The sequence below is a fragment of the Lactuca saligna genome, chromosome 6 (genome assembly GCF_052625555.1).
Source record: "Lactuca saligna cultivar CGN05327 chromosome 6, ASM5262555v1, whole genome shotgun sequence".
Taxonomy (NCBI): Eukaryota; Viridiplantae; Streptophyta; class Magnoliopsida; order Asterales; family Asteraceae; genus Lactuca; species Lactuca saligna.
Window position 1 is genome coordinate 48,520,754 of NC_136422.1, and position 25,099 is coordinate 48,545,852.

The 25,099-nt window shown below is 37.9% G+C and overlaps 1 protein-coding gene across 1 annotated transcript in view; it reads left to right on the forward strand.

Annotated features, from left to right (window-relative positions):
- LOC145001128 (putative CoA ligase CCL7) overlaps positions 1-24,009 on the forward strand; it is a 61,033-nt gene extending 37,024 nt beyond the window's left edge. The window contains exons 2-6 of the mRNA XM_078960477.1: positions 21,824-22,850; positions 23,041-23,376; positions 23,503-23,570; positions 23,660-23,762; positions 23,831-24,009. Of these exons, the coding sequence (XP_078816603.1) occupies positions 21,855-22,850; positions 23,041-23,376; positions 23,503-23,570; positions 23,660-23,762; positions 23,831-23,944 (1,617 nt within the window). The 5' untranslated portion in view covers positions 21,824-21,854 and the 3' untranslated portion in view covers positions 23,945-24,009. The remainder of the gene's footprint in view (positions 1-21,823; positions 22,851-23,040; positions 23,377-23,502; positions 23,571-23,659; positions 23,763-23,830) is intronic.
- Positions 24,010-25,099: the final 1,090 nt, after the last annotated feature.

Sequence of the window (25,099 nt, forward strand, 5' to 3'; positions counted from 1 at the left end):
GTGTTCTAAGCTCAAAAGGGACCTTAATCACCATTATGAACGAAACTTAACACTTCAAGAAGGTAATGAGAGTCCAGATCTGAAGTATAAGCCAACCATAAGGTTTCTCTTCAAGGATTTGGCGTTTTAGGGCTTAAAAGCAACAATTTAGGGACAAAAAAGATCTAATAGATAAATAACCAAGATGGAAACTTTATTACCGGAATGGATGACCACAAATGAATGTGTTCTGGATCTAAGTCCCCCTTCCTTGATCTCTTAAACTTCTCCCTTCTTCCAGTTGCTGCAAAGTGTACCAAAAGTCCCTTCACAAGGTAACAATCACTCAAACTCACCAATGGAGGCTAGGGTTTTCGATAAGGATTTCTCTGAGGGTGATGGGGGATGAGATGGGTCTGTAAGGGCTTTTAAATAGGGTGCAAACCCTAAGGATTAGGGTCTCTTCCTGATTGGCCTACTCGCCGAGTCCAGGCGTGGACTCGCCGAGTAGATCACTTAAAGCCCGCATCCACTCGACATCTACTCGGCGAGTTAGGGCTACAACTCGCCGAGTAGGCCTTCCCAAAAGAACATTTAAGTAAAATAAATACGTACCAGGAACAGGGCGTTACAATTCTCCCCCACTTATCTTAGACTTCATCCTTGAAGTCTGCTGTCCCTAGAAATAACTCGGGGTAGTGCTCCCTCATCTCCTCCTCTGCCTCCCATGTCCACTCTGAACCCTTCCGGTGCTGCAACTATAGTTTCATTAACTGAACCACCTTGTTCCTCAAGGTCTTCGTCTTTCGATCTAAGATCGCAACTGGTCTCTCGATATAATTCAGGTTGCTATCAACCTGAATATCCTCCGAGGGTACAACTGCTTACTCGTCCACCAAACACTTTCTCAACTGAGAAACATGAAAAGTGGTGTGGATATTGCTAAGCTCTGCTGGAAGATCCAATCGATAGGCGGCCCGATCCACCCGGGCCAAAACCCTAAAAGGACCAATGAACCTGGGGCCCAACTTGCCCTTCTTCCGAAACCTAATGACACCCTTCCAGGGTGATACCTTCAGGAGGACCATGTCGCCCACCTGAAACTCCAAGTCTAAACGGCTCCTGTCGGCGTAACTCTTCTGCCGACTCTGCGCAGTCTGCAGTTTACTACGAACCTGCTGGATCAACTCTGTCGTCTTGAGCACCACTTCGATGCTCCCAATGACACGCTGACTGACCTCACCCTAACAAATTGGGGTCCTACACTTTCTCCCGTATAGCATCTCGAAAGGAGGGCGCTGAATACTCGCATGGTAACTATTGTTATATGAAAATTCTGCTAACAGAAGATACGTATCCCAACTGCCGCCGAAATCTAGCACGCATGCCCGCAACATATCCTCAAGAGTCTGGATGGTCTGCTCACTCTGACCATCCTTCTGCGGGGGGAAGGCAACGCTAAGATGCAAACGAGTGCCCAACTCATCATGAAACTTCTTCCAGAACCTGGAAGTAAAGCACACATCTCTGTCTGAAATCAGTGACACTGGCACCCCGTGCCGCGCCACTATCTCCCTAATAGAGATGTCGGCCAACTTCTCGGCTGAGATGCTCTTCTGAATTGGAATAAAATGGGTGCTCTTGGTCAATCCATCCATGATGACCCATATAGAATCCACCCTTCACACGGTCCTGGGAAGCTTCGTGATAAAATCCATCGTAATATCCTCCCACTTCCACAACGGAATTTCCAACGGCTGCATCTTGTCGTGCGGTCTGTAATGCTCGGCCTTAACCTTCTTGCAGGTCATGCACCGCTCGATGTACCAAGCCACATCCCGCTTCATGCAGGTACACCAATAGTCCAGACGAAGATCCCTATACATCTTCGTCGCCCCGGGATGAATGGAGAATCGGGAATTTGTGCGCCTCCTCCATCAAAATCTGTCGCACGCCTCTGAGGTATGGTACCCATACCCTGCGGTGTAATGTCAATAATCCCCTGCTGTCATAGTCGAAGGAGGAAGCATGAACCACTATACGATCACTCTTCCGATGTTCCTCCTTCAGGGCCTCTTGCTGAGCCTCCCGAATCCGCTGCAAAAGCGGAGTCACCACTGTCATCCGCATGCAAATATCCCTGATCGACGCCGCCTTACGGCTAAGCGCATCGGCCACCACATTAGCCTTCCCCGAGTGGTAAAGGATCTCACAATCATAATCTTTCACCACATCAAGCCACCGACGCTGCCTCATGTTCAAATTCAGCTAATCCATGAGGTACCTCAAACTCTTGTGGTCCGTGTAAATGGTACACCGAACCCTGTAGAGGTAATGTCGCCAAATCTTGAGGGCGAACACCACTGTCCCCAACTCTAAATCATGTGTCGGTTAGTTTGCCTCGTGAGGATTCAATTGCCTCGAAGTGTAGGCTATGACGTGCCCTCTCTGCATCAGCACAACGCCCAACCCTGAAATGGACGCGTCACAATATACCACAAAATCCTCTATGCCCTCTAGCTGGGTTAAGATTGGTGCCTCGCACAATCTCTGTCTCAGAGCCTCGAATGCTTCCTGCTGCTCAGGCCCCCATCGAAAAACTACGGCTTTCTTAGTCAACCGTGTTAGGGGTACGGCTATCTTGGAAAAGTCCTGAATGAATCCCCGATAGTATCCCGCTAAACCCAGGAAACTCCGAATCTCGGATAGAGACTTCGGAACCTCCCATCTCATCACGGCCTCTATCTTGGCCGGGTCGACCAATATACCATTCTGGTTGACAAGGTGCCCAAGGAATTGCACCTCGCGCAACCAGAACTCGCACTTGGAGAACTTAGCATACAAGCTCTCCCTCCTCAGAGTCTCCAAAACCTCTTTCAGATGCTCCTCGTGCTCCTCCTACGTCTTGGAATATACCAAGATATCATCAATGAAAACTATCACAGATCGATCCAGCATCGTTCTGCATACGTGGTTCATGAGGTCCATGAACGCAGCAGGAGCATTGGTGAGCTCGAACGGCATCACCACGAGCTCATAATGGTCATAACGCATCCGAAACGTGGTCTTCTGCACATCCTCATCTCATCAGATGGTAACCTGGATGCAAATCAATCTTGGATAACCAAGATGCTCCCTGCAACTGATCAAAGAGGCCGTCAATCCTCAGGAGCGGGTAACGGTTCTTCACCGTTACCTTGTTCAACTCCCGGTAATCTATACACATCCGATGCGACCCGTCCGTCTTTTTCACAAACAGGATCGGGGCTCCCCATGGTGAACTGCACGGTCTAATGAATCCCTTATCTAACAACTCCTGTAGCTGTGTAGACAACTCCTGCATCTCAGGAGGAGCCAACCGATACGGTGCCTTGGCTATTGGAGCCGCACCAGGAACTAGGTCGATCCTGAACCCTACCTGTCACTCCGGAGGTATTCCAGGAAGCTCCTCCGGGAACACATCAGCGTAGTCTCACACCACTAGAACCTCATTCACCATCGCCTTACCCGCCTCCCGGGTATCCACAACATACGCAACATATCCCGCTCAACCTTACTGAAGATAGCACCTAGCTCTGGCTGCTGAACATACCGTGGGTCCACGTTGTGGCCTCTCGCCATAGATCACCAACTCTCCCCCACTTGGGGTCCTGCTTCGTACTAGCTGTTGTGCACAATCTATCACTGCCCCATTAGGGCTCAACCAATCCATGCCTATAATCACCTTGTTCCCACGCAACGGAATGGGAACCAAATCCACCAAATAGCGCTCCTCGAATAACCTCATAACGTAATCTCTGAACACTGTTGATGCCCGCACCGATCGACCATCGGCGATCTCTACCTCTAAATGGCAATCCAACATGCCTGAAGACTCGGAAACTTCTTGCTAAGCGCGAGAGAAACAAACGATCGGGTGGCACCCGAGTCAAACAACACCTGAACAGGGATACCGTTCACATGGAACGATCCTAAGGCATATACACAGAGCATATATCAATAACATAACAGCATGAAAATGGAATAGAGGGAAAGAATCATATCCGTCACCACATCGGGTGCAGCATGTGCCTCCTTGGTAGTCAACTGAAACGCCCGACTCCTCACCACTGGAGCCTCCGCCTTGCCCTGTCGGCCATCCGTGATCCGCAAGGTCGCTGGAGCTGGCGCCTTTACTGGCACCGATGCTGCTGTCAACTGGGGGCAACTGGCCCTCTTGTGGCCCCTCTGGTTGCAGTGGAAACATAGCAACTTGGACGTCTGTACCACAGGCGCAGGGGCGGTACAATCCTTGCTAAAGTGCCCAGACTTGCCGTACTTATAGCAGCCTGGCGATCCCGTCCTGCACGCTCCCTCGTGCACCTTGGCGCATTTCCTGCAGTGGCCCCGCCCCTGTTGGCCTTTCGTCCCCGCATCTGGTCCCTTGGGCTTCTTCCCCGAAGCCCCCATAACATGAACCTCTTCCGCCTTCCTCTTCTGAATGTGCTCCAGATCTATCTCCCTCTCCCTTGCCCTGGAAATCATAGAGTCCAGGGTAGGACAAGCTGAAAAACTGACATGCTCCCGAATATCAGCTCGTAACATGTCATGATAGTGGGTCCTCCTTATATCCTCATATCCCGCGTATTGGGGCACCAACAATGCCCTCTCTCGGAACTTGGCGGTGATCTCTGCCACAGTCTCCGTCGTCTGCCTCATATCTAAAAACTCCCTGGCCAGCTGCTGAAGCTCGACAGCTGGTGCAAACTCTGCCCTAAACCTGGTCACGAAGTCCGACCAGGTCATAGCCTCAACAACCGAGGCTCCCAACGACTCACCAACGGACTCCCACCAATCCCTAGCTCGATCCCTCAAACATCCTGCTGCAAATCTCACCTTCGACCCCTCAGGGCAGAAGCTAGTCAACTGTGCAGACTCAATGTCTGCAATCCATCGTCTGGCAGCTATGGGGTCCTTTGCCCCATGAAAATTCGGTGCACCACTGCCCTTGAAGTCCTTGAAGGATAGTGTGCGAGATCCCGACTGGATAGATGCCATGTCGCTACTAAATGCCCGAAGGCGATCCTCCATCAGCTCAACTATCCCCTCCTTGATCGACCCGAAGATAATGGGGGTCGACTCAAGGATGCCCCTAGTGATCTCTGACGTGATGAAATCGCGTAGCCTCTCATCCACCGGCTCGGAACTTGATCCCGAACCCGATCCTTCCCCTGAACTGCCAACTGCCAGTTTAGGGCGTAATACCACCATTCTGAAACACAACATAATAAACGTCAGGAACACTGATATATCTCGAGGAATCACTACTACCACAAGTTTCCTGATCTCATCTCAACTTTCCTTGATTCGAGTACGGATCCTCTGCTTCCAATAGTACGGGCCCATACTACGTTCCACATATATCCGTACTTTCCTCAAGTACTGCCTTGACTCCACCAAGTCACTATTATTGCCAATGATCTCTGCTACTCCCATCCTAGGCTTACCCTAGGGAGTTCTTTGACTATACCCGATCCAGTCCTCAGCTGCTGAAAGCCTCCTCATGATACCAATTATCCATCACCTGAATACCATCACATGCGGTGAGGCTCAGATAATCCTTCAAGTAAAAGGCTCGTCCCTACAACGGTTAGACTCAGACAAGAGTTGCTCAATAGGGCCAAGTCTAGCACTATGAGATTATTCAACCCTGTTCGCATGTGATGTGACGCATTCACCTAATGGCTAACTCCCATCACTTAGAGTCCCACAAAGCACAAAGCAAGCAGCATTCAGACATAGGAGACTACTCAAGCAATTCTATCCTCATAATGGGAAATTATACTAGCATACAATGCTAAGCTCATGCTATCAGGCATAACCAAAACAAGCTATCCTACTGCTGTCTACTCAATCCTAGCATGCAATTTTCATATAATGAAGCACATAAAGTAGGCACATAAGGCATCACTCCTAGATCCTTAGTCCTATTCTAGCATGTCGTTCTACTGAAACTGATGACCATACATAAACTTGTACGGGTACATTGGGGAATACTTACTTGTGCTCGGCCGGTCGCGCACATCACACACTTTGTTCCTTCTCAAAACTCTTTACTTAACCTTTGAGAAAACATTTTTCTTTTTCAAAATCTTTTAATCCCTTGCTTTGAGTTCAGACACCCATGAAGGTGTGTCCGAGTCCCTCAAACCAGGGCTCTGATACCAACTTGTAACATCCCAAAAATTATGGACCAAAAATTTCATTTTTTATTAAGTGGTTTGCCAAAACGTTAGTAACAAAATATCATTCAACCATATCATTTAATAAAACATGTCCCGCGTTTTCTAAGCCAGAACGTAAAACATAATAATATCAGAGTACAAATCCCAAAATGTCTCATAGTGCGGAAAAACAAGAGCTTGTGTGTGATATGCCGCTACCGCGCCAGCTCCTTCCCCGTGGCTAAAGAGGTACCTAAAACATCAACTAAAAACCGTAAGCACGAATCTTAGTGAGTTCCCCCAACGTACCGCATACCAAATAACCAAATAACATACAAATATTATCCGGCATATCTGGGTGCCCGACCTGCCCCTTCGGTCCGCTCGACCAGATAATGACTAGCATATCTGGGTGCTGGTCTCCCATTCGGTCCTTTCGACTGGCTACTGACTAGCATATCTGGGTGCTGGTCTCCCCTTCGGTCCTTCCGACCGGATACTAACTAGCATATCTGGGTGCTGGTCTCCCATTCGGTCCTTTCGACCGGATACTGACTAGCAAATCTCGGTGCTGGTCTCCCCTTCGGTCCTTTCGACCGGATACTGGGGACTATTTCACCCCCTACCACTACCACATAACACATATAACATAATCTATTTAGCATGGCTGGGCATGACTGCCCCTTCGACCCTATCGATCGGTAACCTGGGGACTATCTCCCCTACTATCGCTAGCACATAACATCATATCATACAAACACATTGGCATAACACAGGTAGTAGCAACGCTAGATGAATATCACAAAGACAATCATCTAATCATACAATTTCTACTAGTGGGCCGACATTGTGGCCTTAGACGCACTGCTACTAGAAGGTAACTCACCTCGAAGTAGCTGTTGAAAGTCTGCTTGCTGAGCGCCTGGCTGCTGAATCGGAACTCCCCAGCTACAATTTCCATAAACACTAAGTCTGATACTGATAACTAATCTTAGGGAAAAATGACTATTTTACCCCCGATCAAAGTCAACATCCTGGCCAAAGTCAACTTCCTGGTTGACCGGACTCGCCGAGTTGGCTCACCAACTTGCCGAGTCCCTTCCATCTGTTCTAGTTCTACACCCGTTTCTACTCGTCGAGCTTAGTGAAGACTCGACGCGTTCTTCCTCAATGCATACATACTAAGTCCAAGTTCATCTAACTCGCTGAGTTGAAGAACAACTCGTCGAGTCTAAGGCAATCTTCATCAGACTCACCGAGTTGCTCATCCAACTCGCCGAGTCCATCGTTCTACTCGCCGAGTACATCCAGTCCTTTTTCCATACAGACCAACTTTGAGCCATGCAGCGGCTCCAAACCACAGATCCAGGCTTCTAGTGCATGTTTATCACGTAAAGTTGCAAACTTTACGTGCATGCATAGCTTTAGAGGCTTCAAATGCCCAAACTAAGCTCTTAATGGGTTCTAAGCTCAAAAGGGACCTTAATCACCTTTATGACTGAAACTTAACACTTCAAGAAGGTAATGAGAGTCCAGATCTGAAGTATAACCCAACCATAAGGTTTCTCTTCAATGATTTGGGGTTTTAGGGCTTAAAAGCAACAATTTAGGGAAAAACAAGATCTAATAGATAAATAACCAAGATGGAAACTTCATTACCAGAATGGATGACCACAAATGAATGTGTTCTGGATCTAAGTCCCCCTTCCTTGACCTCTTCAACTTCTCCCTTCTTCCACTTGCTCCAAAATGCACCAAAAGTCCCTTTACAAGGCAACAATCACTCAAACTCACTAATGGAGGCTAGGGTTTTCGATAAGGATTGCTCTGAGGGTGATGGAGGTTGAGATGGGGTTGTAAGGGCGTTTAAATAGAGTGAAAACCCTAAGGATTAGGGTCTCTTCCTGATTGGCCTACTCGCCGAGTCCAGGCGTGGACTCGTCGAGTAGATCACTTAAAGCCCGCATCCACTCGACATCTACTCGGCGAGTTAGGGCTACAACTCACCGAGTAGACCTTCCCAAAAGAACATTTAATTAAAATAAATACTTACCAGGAACGGGGCGTTACATCCATACACTCCTACAAGTTCCTTAGTTCCTTATTCCTTATTGATCCTCGTACATATCTGTTGCTTTCAGTAGTACAAGCCCAATACTACCTTCTACACCAACCTATATTTGTTTCAAGTCATACTCTCGAGACCCTACATCACAAGGACTCTATTTCTCAAGATCAACTATACACTCACCCTACTAGTTTCACGGAACCACTACTAAGTATCTAGACACTCATTCTAGACTGCTCCCCAACACTGCTCCACCTCACAAGATCTCTATTGTCCTCGCCATTTGCTTTGCACATGCCAATCCTATACAATCTGACACTCGATAGAAATTCGGATAAATGATTCTGCCTCAAATGCACAACCAAAAAAGGAATAGGAAGAAAGGCTAAATAAAGCATTATAAGGCTATAAAATCCTAAATATATATATTATACAACATGCACCAAGAAAATAACAATGGCATATTCAATCTCATAAGAACAAACTCCGAGGCTAAGGGCATCACATATTAGTCAACCCTATCACACCATTCCTGCAGGATCCTTAGCCCACAACTAACTAGCATGCAGTTCTATCAACTCTACATTACTCATGATATAAATTAAGAGATTTTGGGAAACTACCGCTGGAGCTTTTTATGATTGTACACAATGCTCCACTGGGTTTTCTCCTGTAAAAATCTTTATTTCTTTGACAAGTTTTTTTTGAATATCTTCAGATCCTTAGTTTGAGTCTGGAATTACCCTAGAGGTTATCTAAATCCCTCAAATCAGGGCTCTGATACCAAATTGTAACACCTCAATTTTCAAACCAAAATTTTCATTTTAAAATTTCCCAAAATATTGTTCACAAACCAAGTCATCGGAAAAACACAGGTATCAAATACAAATCATCATCACAAAATATCAGAGTACCATAAAATGCCAAATAACAGAATCTCCCAACGAGTGTGTACAATCAGACCTTCGCCTTCCTGCGATCCTCAAAAGTACTTGAAACACATATAATCAACAACTGTAAGCACAAAGCTTAGTGAGTTCCGCAAGATACCATATACGACACATCATAAATAAACAACTATGGGTTATCAGCAACCCTAGGGACTATTAGCAGTCCCAGTGGGCAAACAACATGCCATGTGTGTTATCAGCAACCCTGGAGATGATCCGCAGTCTCAGTCACGCATAAACAACATAACAAAATAATAACTGTTAGACCCAGCTGGTCATCACAAATACAACTATTCTACAATGCATGTAAGAATAAGTGAGGAGACTATCCTGATACAGAATGACAGATAAATCTCACACCCAAACTACCGGGACTAGACTCCACCTAATAACACAATAATTAAACCTAATTAATAATTAAGGTTCATAACTCAACTCACAAGTCCAAATCCCAAAACCCCTTAGGGGTAATAATACAATTTGGCCCCTTCCATGGTCTAAAACCCTAAATCTTGACAAAAAGTCAAAAGTTAGCAAAAGTCAAATGGCCAAAACATACGTTGGGTGTACACTCCCCCTACGCATGGTGTACTCGAAGAATTAGATGGGTTACTCCAAAATGTCTTAATCATTAAGACATGCAATTCAAACATAGATTTGGCATTCATAAAATGTCTTGATCCATAAAGTCCATAACTTCAAGCCTTTACATGGCTAAAAAGAGCTTAATATTTACAACCCTGACTTAATCCATACTCAACACCACCAAACTCTTGCATGGATGGAAAGGGACCATCAAGCAACCATTTTTATGAATCTAAGCATTCTAATATATCTAAAAGGACAACCAAAATACTCTGGAGTAACCCATACTCACAAAGGTCCAAGCTTAAGGACAAAAAGCTCATAAAAACTCATCTATGGAGATCTAGAAAGAAACACATCAAGGTATAAAATTTATACCTTCAAAAGATACACAAAGCGAGGTAGTTTCTGGATCCATAAGCTTGCAAGCAACACCACTTGGTTCAATAATCCTATTCTTCAACAAGAGAGCACCAAAATCACTACCAACCCTCAAAATCTTCATGCACAAGGCTTAGGTTCGATCGAGATTAGGGTTTGTAAGGAGTGGAGGCTAATAAGAAATGTCTAAGGGAGGTATAAGGTGGATTAAATAGGGAGCAAACCCTTAAATTTAGGGTTTAGGAGTTGAGCTAGTACACGCTGCATACCATATGTACGATCCGCATACTAGCATGAGTCTCGTGTTTCCATGTCTTGAACATCGTACAGACTGAAGTGTATGATTTTTGACATAAAGGGCCAAATATGAAAACTTTAATCAGGCCAAGGGCTAAAATGAGAATACCTGAAAATCGGATGTTACAAGAAGGTAGTGCTAAAATATGTGGATTGTATTTTTCCTCTTCAAAATATCATATAGCATGCATTGCTGAGTTAACTTTCTTACCTTTTTCATCAAATTGTTTTCCAAAGAAATATAGTTGAAGATTAATCACCATACAAAGCAGTTTAACTTTACAAGGATCCATATGTTCCAAAGAACAAGGAATGGATTTGGACTTGAAGGAATATTTTTCTACAAAATATCTAAAAGACTTTGTTGAAAAAATATTGTTTGGATCTGTCAATCACTTCTACGTATTTAAGGCTTTTGAAATGGGATTGTAATCTTCCAAACATAGTTTTAGATTGACGAATTCGTGCTTAACACCTCTACGTATTCTATTTTTTTCAATTCAACGCCAATTCATGCTTCAACTACATGAGTATCGAAAACCAAGCAATTTTCATCCACTTCAACAAGATAAAATCTTGAATTTTTCTTCTTAAGAGAAGGTTCCCTAAGCCACACATCTTTCCTGACCATAGTTCTCTTTACATATATTTTTTTTTTCTCGTGAATAAGTTTTTTGAGATCGACCCCAAATTCCTCCATGTCATCGGCAATTTTATAAATTTTAAGCAAAACAATGGGATTGAATTTTAATCATGAACAATTATAATGACCATTAAATGTTTGGAAGTTTGATACCAAAAAATAAATGTTTTTCCTACGTCGATTTCATGACCACGTGTAATCCTTCCATTACGATAATAAACATGAAAGGAGATAATGCAAATTCTTTTGTAGGAGACCTAATTACTAGGTCCACAACACCCCTTGATTTGAGAATACCACTAATCCAAGCTCTTCATTATGACCCGAAGCGGATCTGAAGTGATATAGACCCAAAAACAACCCCATAACAATGTTAAATGCCATAAAAACCTTTAGCTTTGTAAGTTTTTGTTGGTTTTACCCAAACATCATATTTTAGTTATATTAAAGCCTCAAATTTGTATTTTATTTTTCAATTTAGCTTTTTTGAAAATTTATCAGGTAACACTGTAAATTTTTATCAAACTTAAGGACTTTAATGAACCATAAAACAAAACTTAAGGCTTTTAAGAACCATAAAAATGGTAAATTTGTATACGTTTACCAAACGTAAGGGTTTTAATAAACCAGATGGTAAAATTAAAAAATAAAAATTGCAAACATCCGTTTTTAATGAACTTAAATCCACAAAAAATAAAATCGACAAAAACTTGAAAATTTAATGATTTTTATGTCATTATCCCAAACTTTAAATAACACCATTTTTTCTTTGGCCCAAGAGTATATTTCATTGATTATATTAGCCCTTCTACATAAGCCGTTAGTTCATGGCAAACCTGAAACCACAAATGATATGACTTTTAAGACAAATTGAGAGAAGTCTCAAGAGTACCTTGGTGTAACATAAAATCAAACTAATTGGATGAAAATCCGAGATCTCGAAGTTTAGGGATTAAATTAAGGGATATTGATTTGAAAGGATAACGAACTTTCGACTTTTGTCACATTTAGTCACTAAACTTTTTTTCGTTATCTATTTGCTATTGAACTATTGAAACTGTTCCCATTTTACCCTTATGACCGGCTGTTACCGGTCATAAGGGTAAAATGTGAACAGTTTCAATAGTTTAGTGGCAAATAAATAATGAAAAAAAGTTTAGTGACTAAATGTGAACAAAATCGAAAGTTCGTTTCCCTTTAAAAAGTTCAATGACTAAATGTGAACAAACTTCCTGTTGTATTATGTTTTAGCAAAATTATTTATTTTTGTTTAATTATAGCAACATTTGTTGATAAAGAAATCTATGAAATAAAAAAACAAAATGTAACATCCGGATTTCCAGGTATCATCATTTAAGTATTTTTTTTTTTTTGAGTTAAGAAGAGAGACTCGACGAGTTGATGCCTCAACTCGTCGAGTAAGGTCGCGACTGATGACTCGGATTAATGAATGGACTCGACGAGTCGGTGAGGCGACTCGACGAGTCCGCGCTGTTGGCAGAAACCCTAAATCTTTGGGCTCGAGCCATATTTAAAGGCACTTATGGCCTTCAATTGCGACTACCTTTCCCATAAATGAGAACCCTAGCGAGCTTAAGTGTGTAGAGTGAGAGGAAGAGCTATCTTGAGCTTTTTGGTGTTATAGATCTGGACCCTTCTAGGTTCAGAGAGCCGAGAATATGAAGCTTTAGTAGAGTAAACCTTGGGGTTCAAAGTTAGGAAGCATTTATGGTATATATAGTTACTTTCATCTTATACATAGATATGAAGTATTTTATATAAATTATGTGCTATGTGTACACATTATTTGAATACTTGTTGTCTATGTTGGATGAACGATTTTATACATGTTTTAAAAGATTTAAACGGTATATTTATTTTATATCTACAAATATGTTGCGGATGAAACATGGGTAGATGAAATAGTTGGTGTGTGATGAAATAAAATGATGAGAGATATGTGATGATAGAAAGGTGATGATAATTAGGTAAATAGATGATGATGAATATGTGATGTAGGGTGAAAGGAGATACCATAACCTTAACCAGCAATGTGGCGATGTAGTCATCTACCAGAGTATAGATGGCAACCACGGACTATTCTAGACAACCCAGTGGAAACACTAGCAGACTCATAACCTGTAGGTGATGAATTACGAGTTCAGACGATGTTGTAACTACGTATTCATGTGATGATACTCTAACCTCTTACTATGAATTACGAGTTCAGACGATGTTGTAATTACATATTCATGGGATGTCACAAATATCGCATGCCAAACCAATGGTCATAATTCACATCAGTGAGAATGGTTCATTTTTTTGTAAAACCAAAATCAGATTGAAAATTTTGATTTTTTATTTTGGAAAATGTCAAACTATTGGTTTTTTATTTCGGTTTTGGTTTTTTGTTTTTTTTAAATATATTTTCAGGGTTTTGTTTTTGTTTTGTTTTTTATTTTTTTTTATTTCATATATTTCTTCATCAACAAATGTTGCTACAATTTAACAAAAATAAATAATTTGCTAAAACATAATACAAAAGGAGGTTTGTTCACATTTATTCATTGAATTTTTTAGAGGGAAACAAACTTTCGATTTTGTTCATATTTAGTCACTAAACTTTTTTTCGTTATCTATTTGCCATTGAACTATTGAAACTGTTCACATTTTACCCTTATGACCGGCAACAGCCGGTCATAAGGGTAAAATGTGAACACTTTCAATAGTTCAATGGCAAAATAGATAACGAAAAAAAATTTAGTGACTAAATGTGACAAAAGTAATTCGTTACCTTTTCAAGTCATTATCCGTTAAATTAATGACAGATGTGTGCCAGTCTCTCGAAATATTCCCGATGGACTCAAAATATTCAAGAGTTTTAATAAGACCGCATTAAAAAATATCCTACATATCCTTTTTAAATGTAAACATGAAATCATGAGGCCCCAAAATCATCAGGCCCCGTTCTTTTTCACTAGCACAACTTTGAATAGCATTCTTGATTTCACAAGAAGAAAACTCAGCTTGAAGAAATTCACTCTTCTGTTGGCTGATTTTTTGAAGTGTGCACTACTAAGCTTCGGTAAAGATAATACGTGGTCCTTGAATTTCGAAAAGAAAAATCAATAACATCTTCTTTTATGGAATTAAGTTCTATTTCCCACGAGGCACTATGTGATTTTTTTTACCGGCAAACAATTATATAAAAATCAACCCACACTAGCAAGTGGCTAGCCGGGGAAAAGGAGAACAAAACAATGTTTTAGCTACAACTAAAAGGAGACAAACATCAATTAGCCTAATTATATGAACAATTCTATCTCCTATGTTTGATCCAAGTGAAAACAAGTGATTTTATGTTATCAACATTCAACATTCTTCAAAGGAGGAGAGCGAAGTTGTTTGAACACAGGATCACATCTCGCCTTCCAAATCCACCAAAGAGTCCCATAGCAAATGGAGATCATGTCCTTTCTTTGGTTTCAGTAGCTTCTTTGAGTGTTAATTAAAATAAACATGTCTCCAAAGTTGTTAAGTGGGATTTTGATCATAACCACACCAAGCGAGCATGCAGCTCCACGAAACACGAACCACAAATTGATGAGCCAATCACGATACCCCTCCTCAATAGTGCACATGCATGCTAATTAATGGGATTCGATTGAGATGAGCCCTCCAAACGAAGCAGATTGCACATTGATCCGAGTCCTCTTTTTGTATAGTCAATAATTATCCCATGAAAAAAGAGAATTTTTCGTCCCTTTCTACGTTCCATTTTAGCCTCGCTTTTTGCCACTTGTCCAAATTCTGTATATGCTCAAATTCAACAATTTTAGTCTTCCATTTCGTTCGCTTATTTCTTTCGTGGAGAGAGGTCTATTATGAGCCTCGAATTATAATTGATCCATCTTTGCTTTGAGTTCTTTGTCCTTTGTAAACTATTTTTCTGGAATATTGGGTCTCCAAATTTTAACTCTTTCATCTGAAGACCCTTATTTATTTTTTATTTTTTATGAAACCACATGTACTTAGAACCCTTTTAAGCCTACCACTTCTCGAAAATTAGACATCATAACTATCTAAAAAATATTAAACTAAAACAGGTATGATTTTTATCTATACAAATAAAGAAAAATACATATGGTTTTTATCTCAACAAATGAAGAAAATTACCCATAAAGTTTCATCTATCTAACTTTATAAACTTTTTAAACTTAAAACATTGGAAATTAATGAATCTTAAACTTTGTATAAACTAAAGCAAAATGTTATATATTTTTTTAATATTTTAAAATAATAAAAGTTTGTTGTAAACAAAAATAAACTTTAAATGAAAATTTGCGATGGATTGGGTTGCTAAAGAACCAAAAAAAATTAAAACGATATGTTTCATATGTATGATGGAAGATATGCTATTTTCGTATAGCCCCAGAGCAATAGTAACATTCGGATTTGATCTATCTACTGGGCAAATGCAATTCATGTGGTTTTAATAGAATATTAAGTTGGTTTTGGTTATTGGTAAAATCAGTACAATGTATCAATTACACATCTTCAATAAATTTATGATCACTAACACTAATACTAACATACAATTTCGTAAAAATAGGTTAATTGACTTGGAAAATAGGGATGTTATTTGGGTCGAAACCGGACCGAACCAAACCGATCCAAACCCGAATAAACCGAAAACCGAATAAAGATAATTACATTAACCAAAATCCGAACCGATCGATTAACCAATACAGGTTCAGTTCGTTTCGGTTATTAATCGGTTCGGTACGGTTATTACCCGAAAAACATGTACACGATGATGAAAGACTTAATATAACAAAAACAAACCAAAAAAACCGTATTAGGATTGTATAACCAGAATAAACCGAATAATAGGATAACAATTTGTTTTTATACATCAACAAAAAACATTCTAACACAATAACATATTGAATGAATAACGTTAATATACTAGATTAACATAATAAAAATTAATTTCTTATTTGAGTTTTTTGAGTTGTAGCTAGACAAAATAGGAATTCATGAATCCTTAAAGATAATAGAAAATGTTGATTTTTGAAAATTTAAAACAAGGGGAATATAAATACACTTATTCATACATATAAATATACATATCCATATACGTATTCATATAAGAATATGATATGTTCTCTTGGTCCGATACACTGAACCATTTAAGCACCAGATTTAAAATAAGTGACTCAGATTCATTCCTTCTTTCTCAACATGAACTCTTTTATATATATATATATATATATATATATATATATATATATATATATATATATATATATATATATATATATATATATATATATATGGGTTTAGGGAATATGTGGCTGTTATGTACATAATATTAGGTATGGAACCATCAAAAACTTCATAGTTTTAACAAAATGCAATCAAATCTCTCTACCATCTTTCTTATATTCACTATTAGAGTAGTTGATAGGCTTTGTACATATTTTTATAAAGTTTTAAATATTTTATTTTGCACCACAAACCATGTATAAAAATACATTATCAACTACAATAAATCTTCATATTCAAATTTAATATAGAAAATTATAGTGAAAGATTAAAATTGTTCATTAGAAACCGAATAAACTTCTTCCTATAACACATCAAAAAGAACCAAACAAGTTTATATATGGTAGGTATCAAAGAAAGTTATAAAGTCTACTAGAGATCTAATAAAAACAACACATTCGAAATACAAGATGTTGAAGATAAATTATGAAATCATGAATAATATGAGCTCAAAAGCAATAAGAAGCTAACAAAGAAAAATTGTGTTTTTTAATCAAAATAAAATCAATTTTGATGGTTCTATATCTAATATTACATACATGACAGACACATATTCACTTTTCCATATATATATATATATATATATATATATATATATATATATATATATATATATATATATATATATATATATGTATGTATGTATATAATGAAAGCATATATATACTAGAAGATCTATTTTATAAAAATGATCCATAGTTCTTTTTTTTCGTAAAGTAACTGTATATTCCGAAACACATTGTTCCAAAGAGGTCTCTGGAATTGCGAAGTACTATTCCAGACCATGGTTCTGGAATACATTTTCCTTGTTATTATTTGTTATTATTATTATTCTTTGCGTGTAACACATGGTTTTTCTTTTACAATAATTTTTGGTTTTGTATTATGTATAAGTTTTACATTAATAAAATGTATAACTTTTGGTTTGATAAAATGTAAAATGCAATTAAAATTAATGAACAACTAATAAATATATAAACTAAATAAATGGACATGTTTGTATGTTATATTACAAGTACAATGTTCAAATTATATTTGTCTCCAGTAGTTGACTCCTACTAGCAGTCTGTGGATGCGGGCTCTCATACCTATAAATGAATCCTCATTTTCCGAAGAGTAGCCACTCTTCCGATGATTGTCATATACAACCATTTTGAATGTTTTCAAATGCAAAGCACCCAAAAACTAATAAGCATGTGGTATATTGATTGGGATGTAAAACTATAAAAAATGTTAGAAATAATTAATTAGTATATAAATACTTAGGTAATGTAATCTAAAAAAAATTATATCGTATCACAGTCTTCCCAAGCTAGGTAAACGGATCCGCCAGCCATGTCACTCTAGTCAAATGTATCAGTGTTAAAAGCTGACGACACAACCATCCACAGAGCATCATTCGTTTTACACTTTAGCAGCAATGAGATCCACATCATGATGTGTTGGGAATTTTTTTTTGAAGTAAAGTAAGTATTGTTATTAGAAACGGAGTATGTAATGAGCACATAATTATATTACTTACATCACATAACAACCATCCTCCATTACTATCCGCATATAACCGTGTCCAAAACTCAAGCGTAGCAAAACCGATCAAATAACTATGACCAAGCAACAACAAACCATCACATTCTTTGTATACACTGTGTACTGTACGCTTTAAAAGATTGTCAAATGGTGATGGTTGTTGTCGTATAACATCTTTCCTCTTTGTTTGTATCCACGAGGACTTATACCATATGGACATAACTTTTTGGTACTTAAATGCCTAAGAGGTATTGACGACAATGTTCTGTATTCATCCTACAAAATCTCTTTTACATCTGGGCGATTGAATACATGGAGATGGTTGCTCAGGGTCGTCATTCAACGACTATTCGAGTGTGCCTAGCGCATAATCATAGCATTTGGTACGACGAGAACCTCTACGGTTCAATAATACATACTTGTAAACGACGCAAAAACATAACCATTAACAATGAAATAATTAATAATCTACCTCTACCACCTTCGAGGTACCAACATCGTCTCCGGGAGTTTTATTGATAAATTTTAGAACTATGACTAAAGAAGTATCATGTTCTGCTAAACGCTCATCATGTGACCTCAAGTGCTCGCAACATTCACTAAGCTCATTTTTCAATTGATGGACCTCATTTTGCATATGGTTGTTCACTATTTAGATATAACGGAACTGTACAATTGGACAATCTGGATTGAGCTATTTGGGTTCAGATATCTGAATTTTTGGATTGGTTCTCAATAAAACCGAATTATTTTTTTGGATTTTGGATTAGTTTTGGTTTCTAAAATACGAACCGAAAAGTCCAAAAAATCAAATAACAATTTATTATTTGTTTATTTTTAATATATATCTATAATTATTTATTAGCTTATTAATTTATTTTTTCAAATAGATTAACAAGATTTCACCTAATAAAAACTATTAATATCATTTTCTCTCAAAAAAGTTTTGTGTCTATAAAATATTAAATAATAATATATTTTTTAGTAGTCGTTTATAAGTTTTAGACCATAATTAAATAATTTGTTTTTGTTTATGTTATAAATTTAACTAATATTCTAATTATATGTGGTATTCAAATGTTTTAGTTTTTGAAAACCATGTTATAAGAACCAATCCAACCGAATTGTAATTTGATTGGATCAGATCGGATTTGAATTTATTTTGAATTATTTGGATCAATGTTTTGAAAATTTTAATCAATTTAGATTCACTTGATTGGATCAAATCGAATTGATCTATCCAAACGAACACCCCTAATTTTGCGAGTCACACTAATAATTCAGTTCTTGTCAGTTGATAGGTCAGCGGCCAACAATGGTAGTTGTGGCGGGTGTGATGGATCATCTATCTATGCCTTCTTTGGTTGAGGCTTATGGGCCACAGAGTTTTTGGGTGATGGTGTTAGAGAATGTGTCATGTGAACTTTAGTGTTGGGAAAATCAGGGCAATTAATCCATACCAAGCTAACTATCCACCATTTAGCACACATCTCAACTTCTGTCGGCTCCAAGTTCTATACGAGTCTATTATCCTTCCAGCAAAATTATAAAATTATAAATAAACATAAATTATAAAGAAAATTAATAACTAAGTAACCATACATCACGAATTTGTAAAAACTTGTTGCAGTGAGTCTTTTGTAAAGGCATGAGTTTTGATCATGCAATAGCCCGATGGATTTGAAAAAGTCTCAAGAATCAAAATTTAAATGTTATCAAACAAATAAAAAATTGTTAGAATTTTAGCAAACAAAAATAAATAATAAAATTTTCATCATATACATACCTTAAAAACGTATAAAAACCCATTTAGGGCGTAGGTCATTTTTTGATGCTGTTTCTCGTTCGGTTCGTCTGGATGTACAATGTTTGTCAAGCTTATTGTAACTAGCTGTTCATATAACCGATTCCAAATTATCCTCCCCCATGGATATCTACTATATAAAAATTAATTAACAATTAAATTTCTAAAAAATATTAGTAACGATAAGTAATTATAATCAGTAATTATAAAATAGACTACATTATACCTATTGAATTCATCAAGGTTGGATATCAAAACAAAATACTCTTCTATAATAGGTTATTAAGGCAACCGCCCATTGAACTCTTTAAGTGAATGTTTAAACAACGTCATAACATCGTCTAATTTGACTAAGACATTCCTCGGGACCATAGGAAAGGCACAAGAATGGAAGGCGACACCGAATGCAGAAGCAGCTAAATAGTCACCAAACCGGAAGTCAATGATGAGACAAAATTTTTCTTCCCAAAAGACGGTTTGTTACCTCTAATCTAAAAACCCATTTTTTCTACTTGGCTTCGGGGGTCGGTGAAAACTTCGTGGCAAAAGACGTAATGTAGAATTAAAGGATCTCCATCTACATTAGGAATGTGTAATCACCTCCCAAGACATGTATTCTAGAATATGGTCATGCATTCGGGTATGTCTCTGAATTCTAAAAGAATTTCCTTGCCCATTTTGGATTTAAAGAGACTGTAATGGATGCATCAAAAACCATGTCGTGCTGCACAAAAAAAAAAGTGTTATCACTTCATTTCAAAACAAAAATTGACCAATATTCCAGAGCAGTTCATCTTGTTCAGGATGGGCTCCTCATGTTTCGAAACAGTTCCTCGCATTCCGAAAGCTTCCATAATGAATTTTTAAGATCTGGAACACTACCCTTCGATGTAAATTAACAATACCCAAACATCTAAACTACTTTTCAGTTGATCCTACAATAATAACATCTTTAATTTAAACTCCGAAACATTTTCAATTCATTCCGAAGGTGTTCTACGCATTCCAGAACAGTAATTATAGATGAATAAGCACCTTATATAAAAAAGCAAACTAGGTTTTTTAAGTGAAGAACGTACCCATAAAATAACGGGGTTATAGTGTCCTTCTTCCATGTCAGAGTTGCATGCTAGAGATCGGAGTTGCGTTTCGAAGATATGAATCATGATCGGGGTCGCCTATTCGAGTTGAATCGGAAAGTTGGAGCAAGATCCGGAATAAAGATGAGGGTCCGGGGTTTTTCAATTTTTAATTTGGAATTTGAAATTCCAATTCCTAATCCAGAACACGATCGGATAGTCCGGAATGAGAATTTTGGAAGAACGGTAATGGGATGGCCCACCCGAAAATTAGTCTGAAACATGTTCCGGAATGCCCCGTTTCGGAGTAAGTGTTCACTTTTTTTAATTTATAAATAAAAGGGTTATATTTTTAAAAAACACCCTAAAAATGATTAGATTACTCAATTTACCTTAAAAAAATTTCTTTGGAACCCTAGCGACAGTCATGATAGGTGGGGTCGAAATTAATGGTCTATCTTTCTATTCTAACTAGATGGAATTAGCTGCACCTTTGGCGCGTTTTTTTTTCTCGTTATTAAGGGTGTAATAAAAAGGAAATAATCTTATAATTATTACAAAAGGATATTCAATTATTGTGTTATTATAGCATCCTACTCTTTTGTGTTATTATAAGATTGTACTTTGAAAATTTCACCCCGTTATAGCAATGTTGAATGTGTAAATGGGCAGATTTTTCAAAGAACAATATTGAAAGTACAATGCTATAAGTGGATACATTTTTTAAAGTATAATGTCCTAATAAGAAAAAATATATATAATGCTATAATTGAAATGATTTTTCAAAGCACAATGCGTTAGTACACATATATATGATAATTGAATATATGTGTTTATGATAAAAAGATCAAGAGAAACTATTGAATACAAATCTACAAGTATGAGCAAATAAAAACCTCAATAAATGATCAAGATGTCGCGTATTTGGACCCATCTGGGGGAAGTTCCTTATACGTTATAACCGCTAACATTTGTGCAGTTATAGAGATCATTAGAGGCACACAAAGTCGATGGAGAAATCCGGTTATGGCAGCGACGGAATATTCCGTTCACTCCGGCAACCGCTAGTCATCCCAGCAGACCCCAACACATCAATGATTCCCTTTCTCTTCCGCAACATTTCATCTTACCCAAACAAAACTGCCCTATACGACGCCGACTCCGGTGACACCCTCAATTTCATCCAATTCAAAACCACCGTCGCCAAGTTCTCTCACGCCTTAAACAACCACCTGGGTATCACCAAGAACGACGTCGTTCTCATATTTGCCCCCAATTCAATCCAATACCCCATCTGCTCATACTCAATCATCGCTCTTGGCGCCATTGTCACCACCGTCAATCCTGAATATACCATCAGAGAGTTATCCAAACAAGTTGAAGACTCTAAACCCAAACTCATCATCACCGTTCAAGAATTGTACCAAAAAGTTGAAAACTTCGGACTCCCGGTTGTGTTTTTAGGATCAAAAAGTTCAAGAAACGGGTGTTTTTCATATAAAGATTTGATTTCAAAATATGGGTCAGTCTCAGAACTACCTAAAGTTTCGATTCATGGAGATGATACTGCGGCCTTATTGTACTCTTCTGGGACAACCGGTGTTAGCAAGGGTGTAATTCTGAGCCACAAGAACTTCATCGCAACTTCACAAATGATGACTTCTGATCAAAGATCAATGGGGGAGAAAGATTATGTACACTTATGTTTCTTGCCCATGTTTCATATCTTTGGATTTGCGGTTATACTATATGCTCAATTACAGGAAGGGAATACGGTTGTATCAATGGGAAAGTTTAGTTTTGAAGCGGTTTTAAAGAACATACAGAAATATAGAGTTACACATTTATGGGCTGTTCCACCAGTTATACTTGCTTTAACTAAACAAGATGTAGTCAAGAAGTTTGACTTGTCGTCATTGAAGCTAATCATTTCGGGTGCTGCACCATTGGGGAAAGAACTAATAGACGAGTGTGCCAAAAAGTTCCCACATGTTTTGGTTCTTCAGGTAAACTTCACTTGCATTTGAGATAATAAATTGAATACGAAGTTACAGATATGGTCCCTGTTGTTTCTATTCTTATCATGTTTAGAAAAAAATTAATTCATTCTTGTATAAATTTCTCTAAATATAATTGTCTTTTTTATAGTTTTTGTCGCTTTCAGTGAAGTTCTAATTACAACATTCCATGCAACAGGGATATGGTATGACTGAAACGACAGCATCCACCTCACTCGGTAGTCCAATTATGGGCCATCAGCACTCTGGTTCAACTGGAGCGCTTTTACCAGGAATCGAAGCTCAAATAGTTTGTGTAGATACCAATAAACCTCTTCCTCCAAATCAAACTGGTGAAATATGGGTTCGAGGAGCTTGCATGATGCGAGGGTATCTCAATAAACCTGACGCCACGAAGCTTACGATAGATAAAAATGGTTTCGTACATACCGGTGATCTTGGATATTTTGATGATGAAGGTCAAATATTCGTGGTTGATAGACTTAAGGAACTCATTAAGTATAAAGGGTTTCAGGTAATTAAAACATGTTTTGATCATGCATATCTTGTAATTAAAGATCCTGTTTCGATAGATTCTTTATAATATTTTCTTGCATGCATGGCCAAAATAATCTTTAATCTTTACGTGCATGCTCTTCAGATTGCACCAGCAGAGCTTGAAGCACTTTTGCTTTCGCATTCTGAAATACTAGATGCTGCAGTAATCCCGTAAGTCAAAAAGGCTATATTTCACGAATCTTGATATTCATTTAGGGAATGTATGTATGATTGTATGAACACTTTATCGTCTTTATTAGGTTTCCAGATGCTGAAGCTGGTGAAATCCCGATTGCGTTTGTGGTGCAGTCATCAAACAGCTGTTTGTCCGAAGAAGATGTCAAGAGATTCGTCAATGAGCAGGTAAAGATTTGTATTTTCACGTTGGGTTTTTCAAGAAAAGATAATACTCATTGGAATATAATTGATAGGTTGCACCTTATAAACGGTTGAGGCGAGTGATATTTGTGAACAACATTCCCAAATCGGCTTCCGGGAAATTACTCAGGCGTTTACTTGTTGAACACTATCGATCCAGGATGTAACAGATTTCATATATATGAATTTGGAAGTTCTTGTGATATTGTTTTCAATTTAAAAAAACTGTTAATGTGGTGTAAAAAGAAAATTTGTACTAAAATTTTATTTTGATATTGTCGAAATGAATTGTTAATAAAACATATTGCATTAAAAATTCTACCGATAAGAGTTCCTAATAGTTTACTCAATCACTTTTGAAAAAAGTTTTAGGTAATAGACAAAGGGTGTGCTACTATATGTAGTTATGTATTTCCATAAATCGTCAATTAATGGGAATATATTCTACTAGCTCATATATAAAGCAATTAGCAATACAAAAAAATGCCAATTATTGACCAAAATGAAATTGTCAATAACAGTAGAACGATTCGTCACAAAATGATTTAGTGACGAAAATTCTAGTCGTCACTTTTCATCACTATAGGTACGTCACAAAATCGATTTTGTGACCAAAATTGAATATAATCACTAAATAGTGACTAAAATATACTCGTCAATAAATCTGTGATGACTCCTTTCGTCACTAATTAATTAAAGAAAATCGTCATTGTTTTAATCACTTAGTGACGACTTTTAATGACCACATAAATGTCACTAGTTTTCATTACTATATTAATGACCATAGTGACCAAAAAGTGGTCACTAAATATTTACTGTTAGATACCAAAAAAAAAAGCCGTCACAAATCAGGAAAATACAAGAAAAGATGATATTTACTATCTTGATGTAATTGCTATAAATTAAAAAAATATTTAATTATTTAAGTGATAATGTTTGAATAAATTTACAGTAACTAAATCCAATACAATCAATCAAACATCATATTAGCTTCCAATAATTGTGGTTCTATTATCTTGAAACTTGATAATGTTTGAATAAAATTACAATAACTAAATCCAATACAATCAATCAAAGCTCATATTAGCTTCCAATAAATGTGGTTGTATTATCTTGAAACTTGCTCATATTAGTGTATTTCATGACTACTTTGCTAACATAACAAAATGTTGAGCACATGGCAGCAATCACCTGCATATGACATTTTCATTCAACCGAATTACAACTAAGTATCCACGGAGTAAGATACGTATCCTTTATTTCAATATTGTAATAGGAATTAGAAGTTGATCGATTCTCTTTACATCCTTGTTTTAACCTAA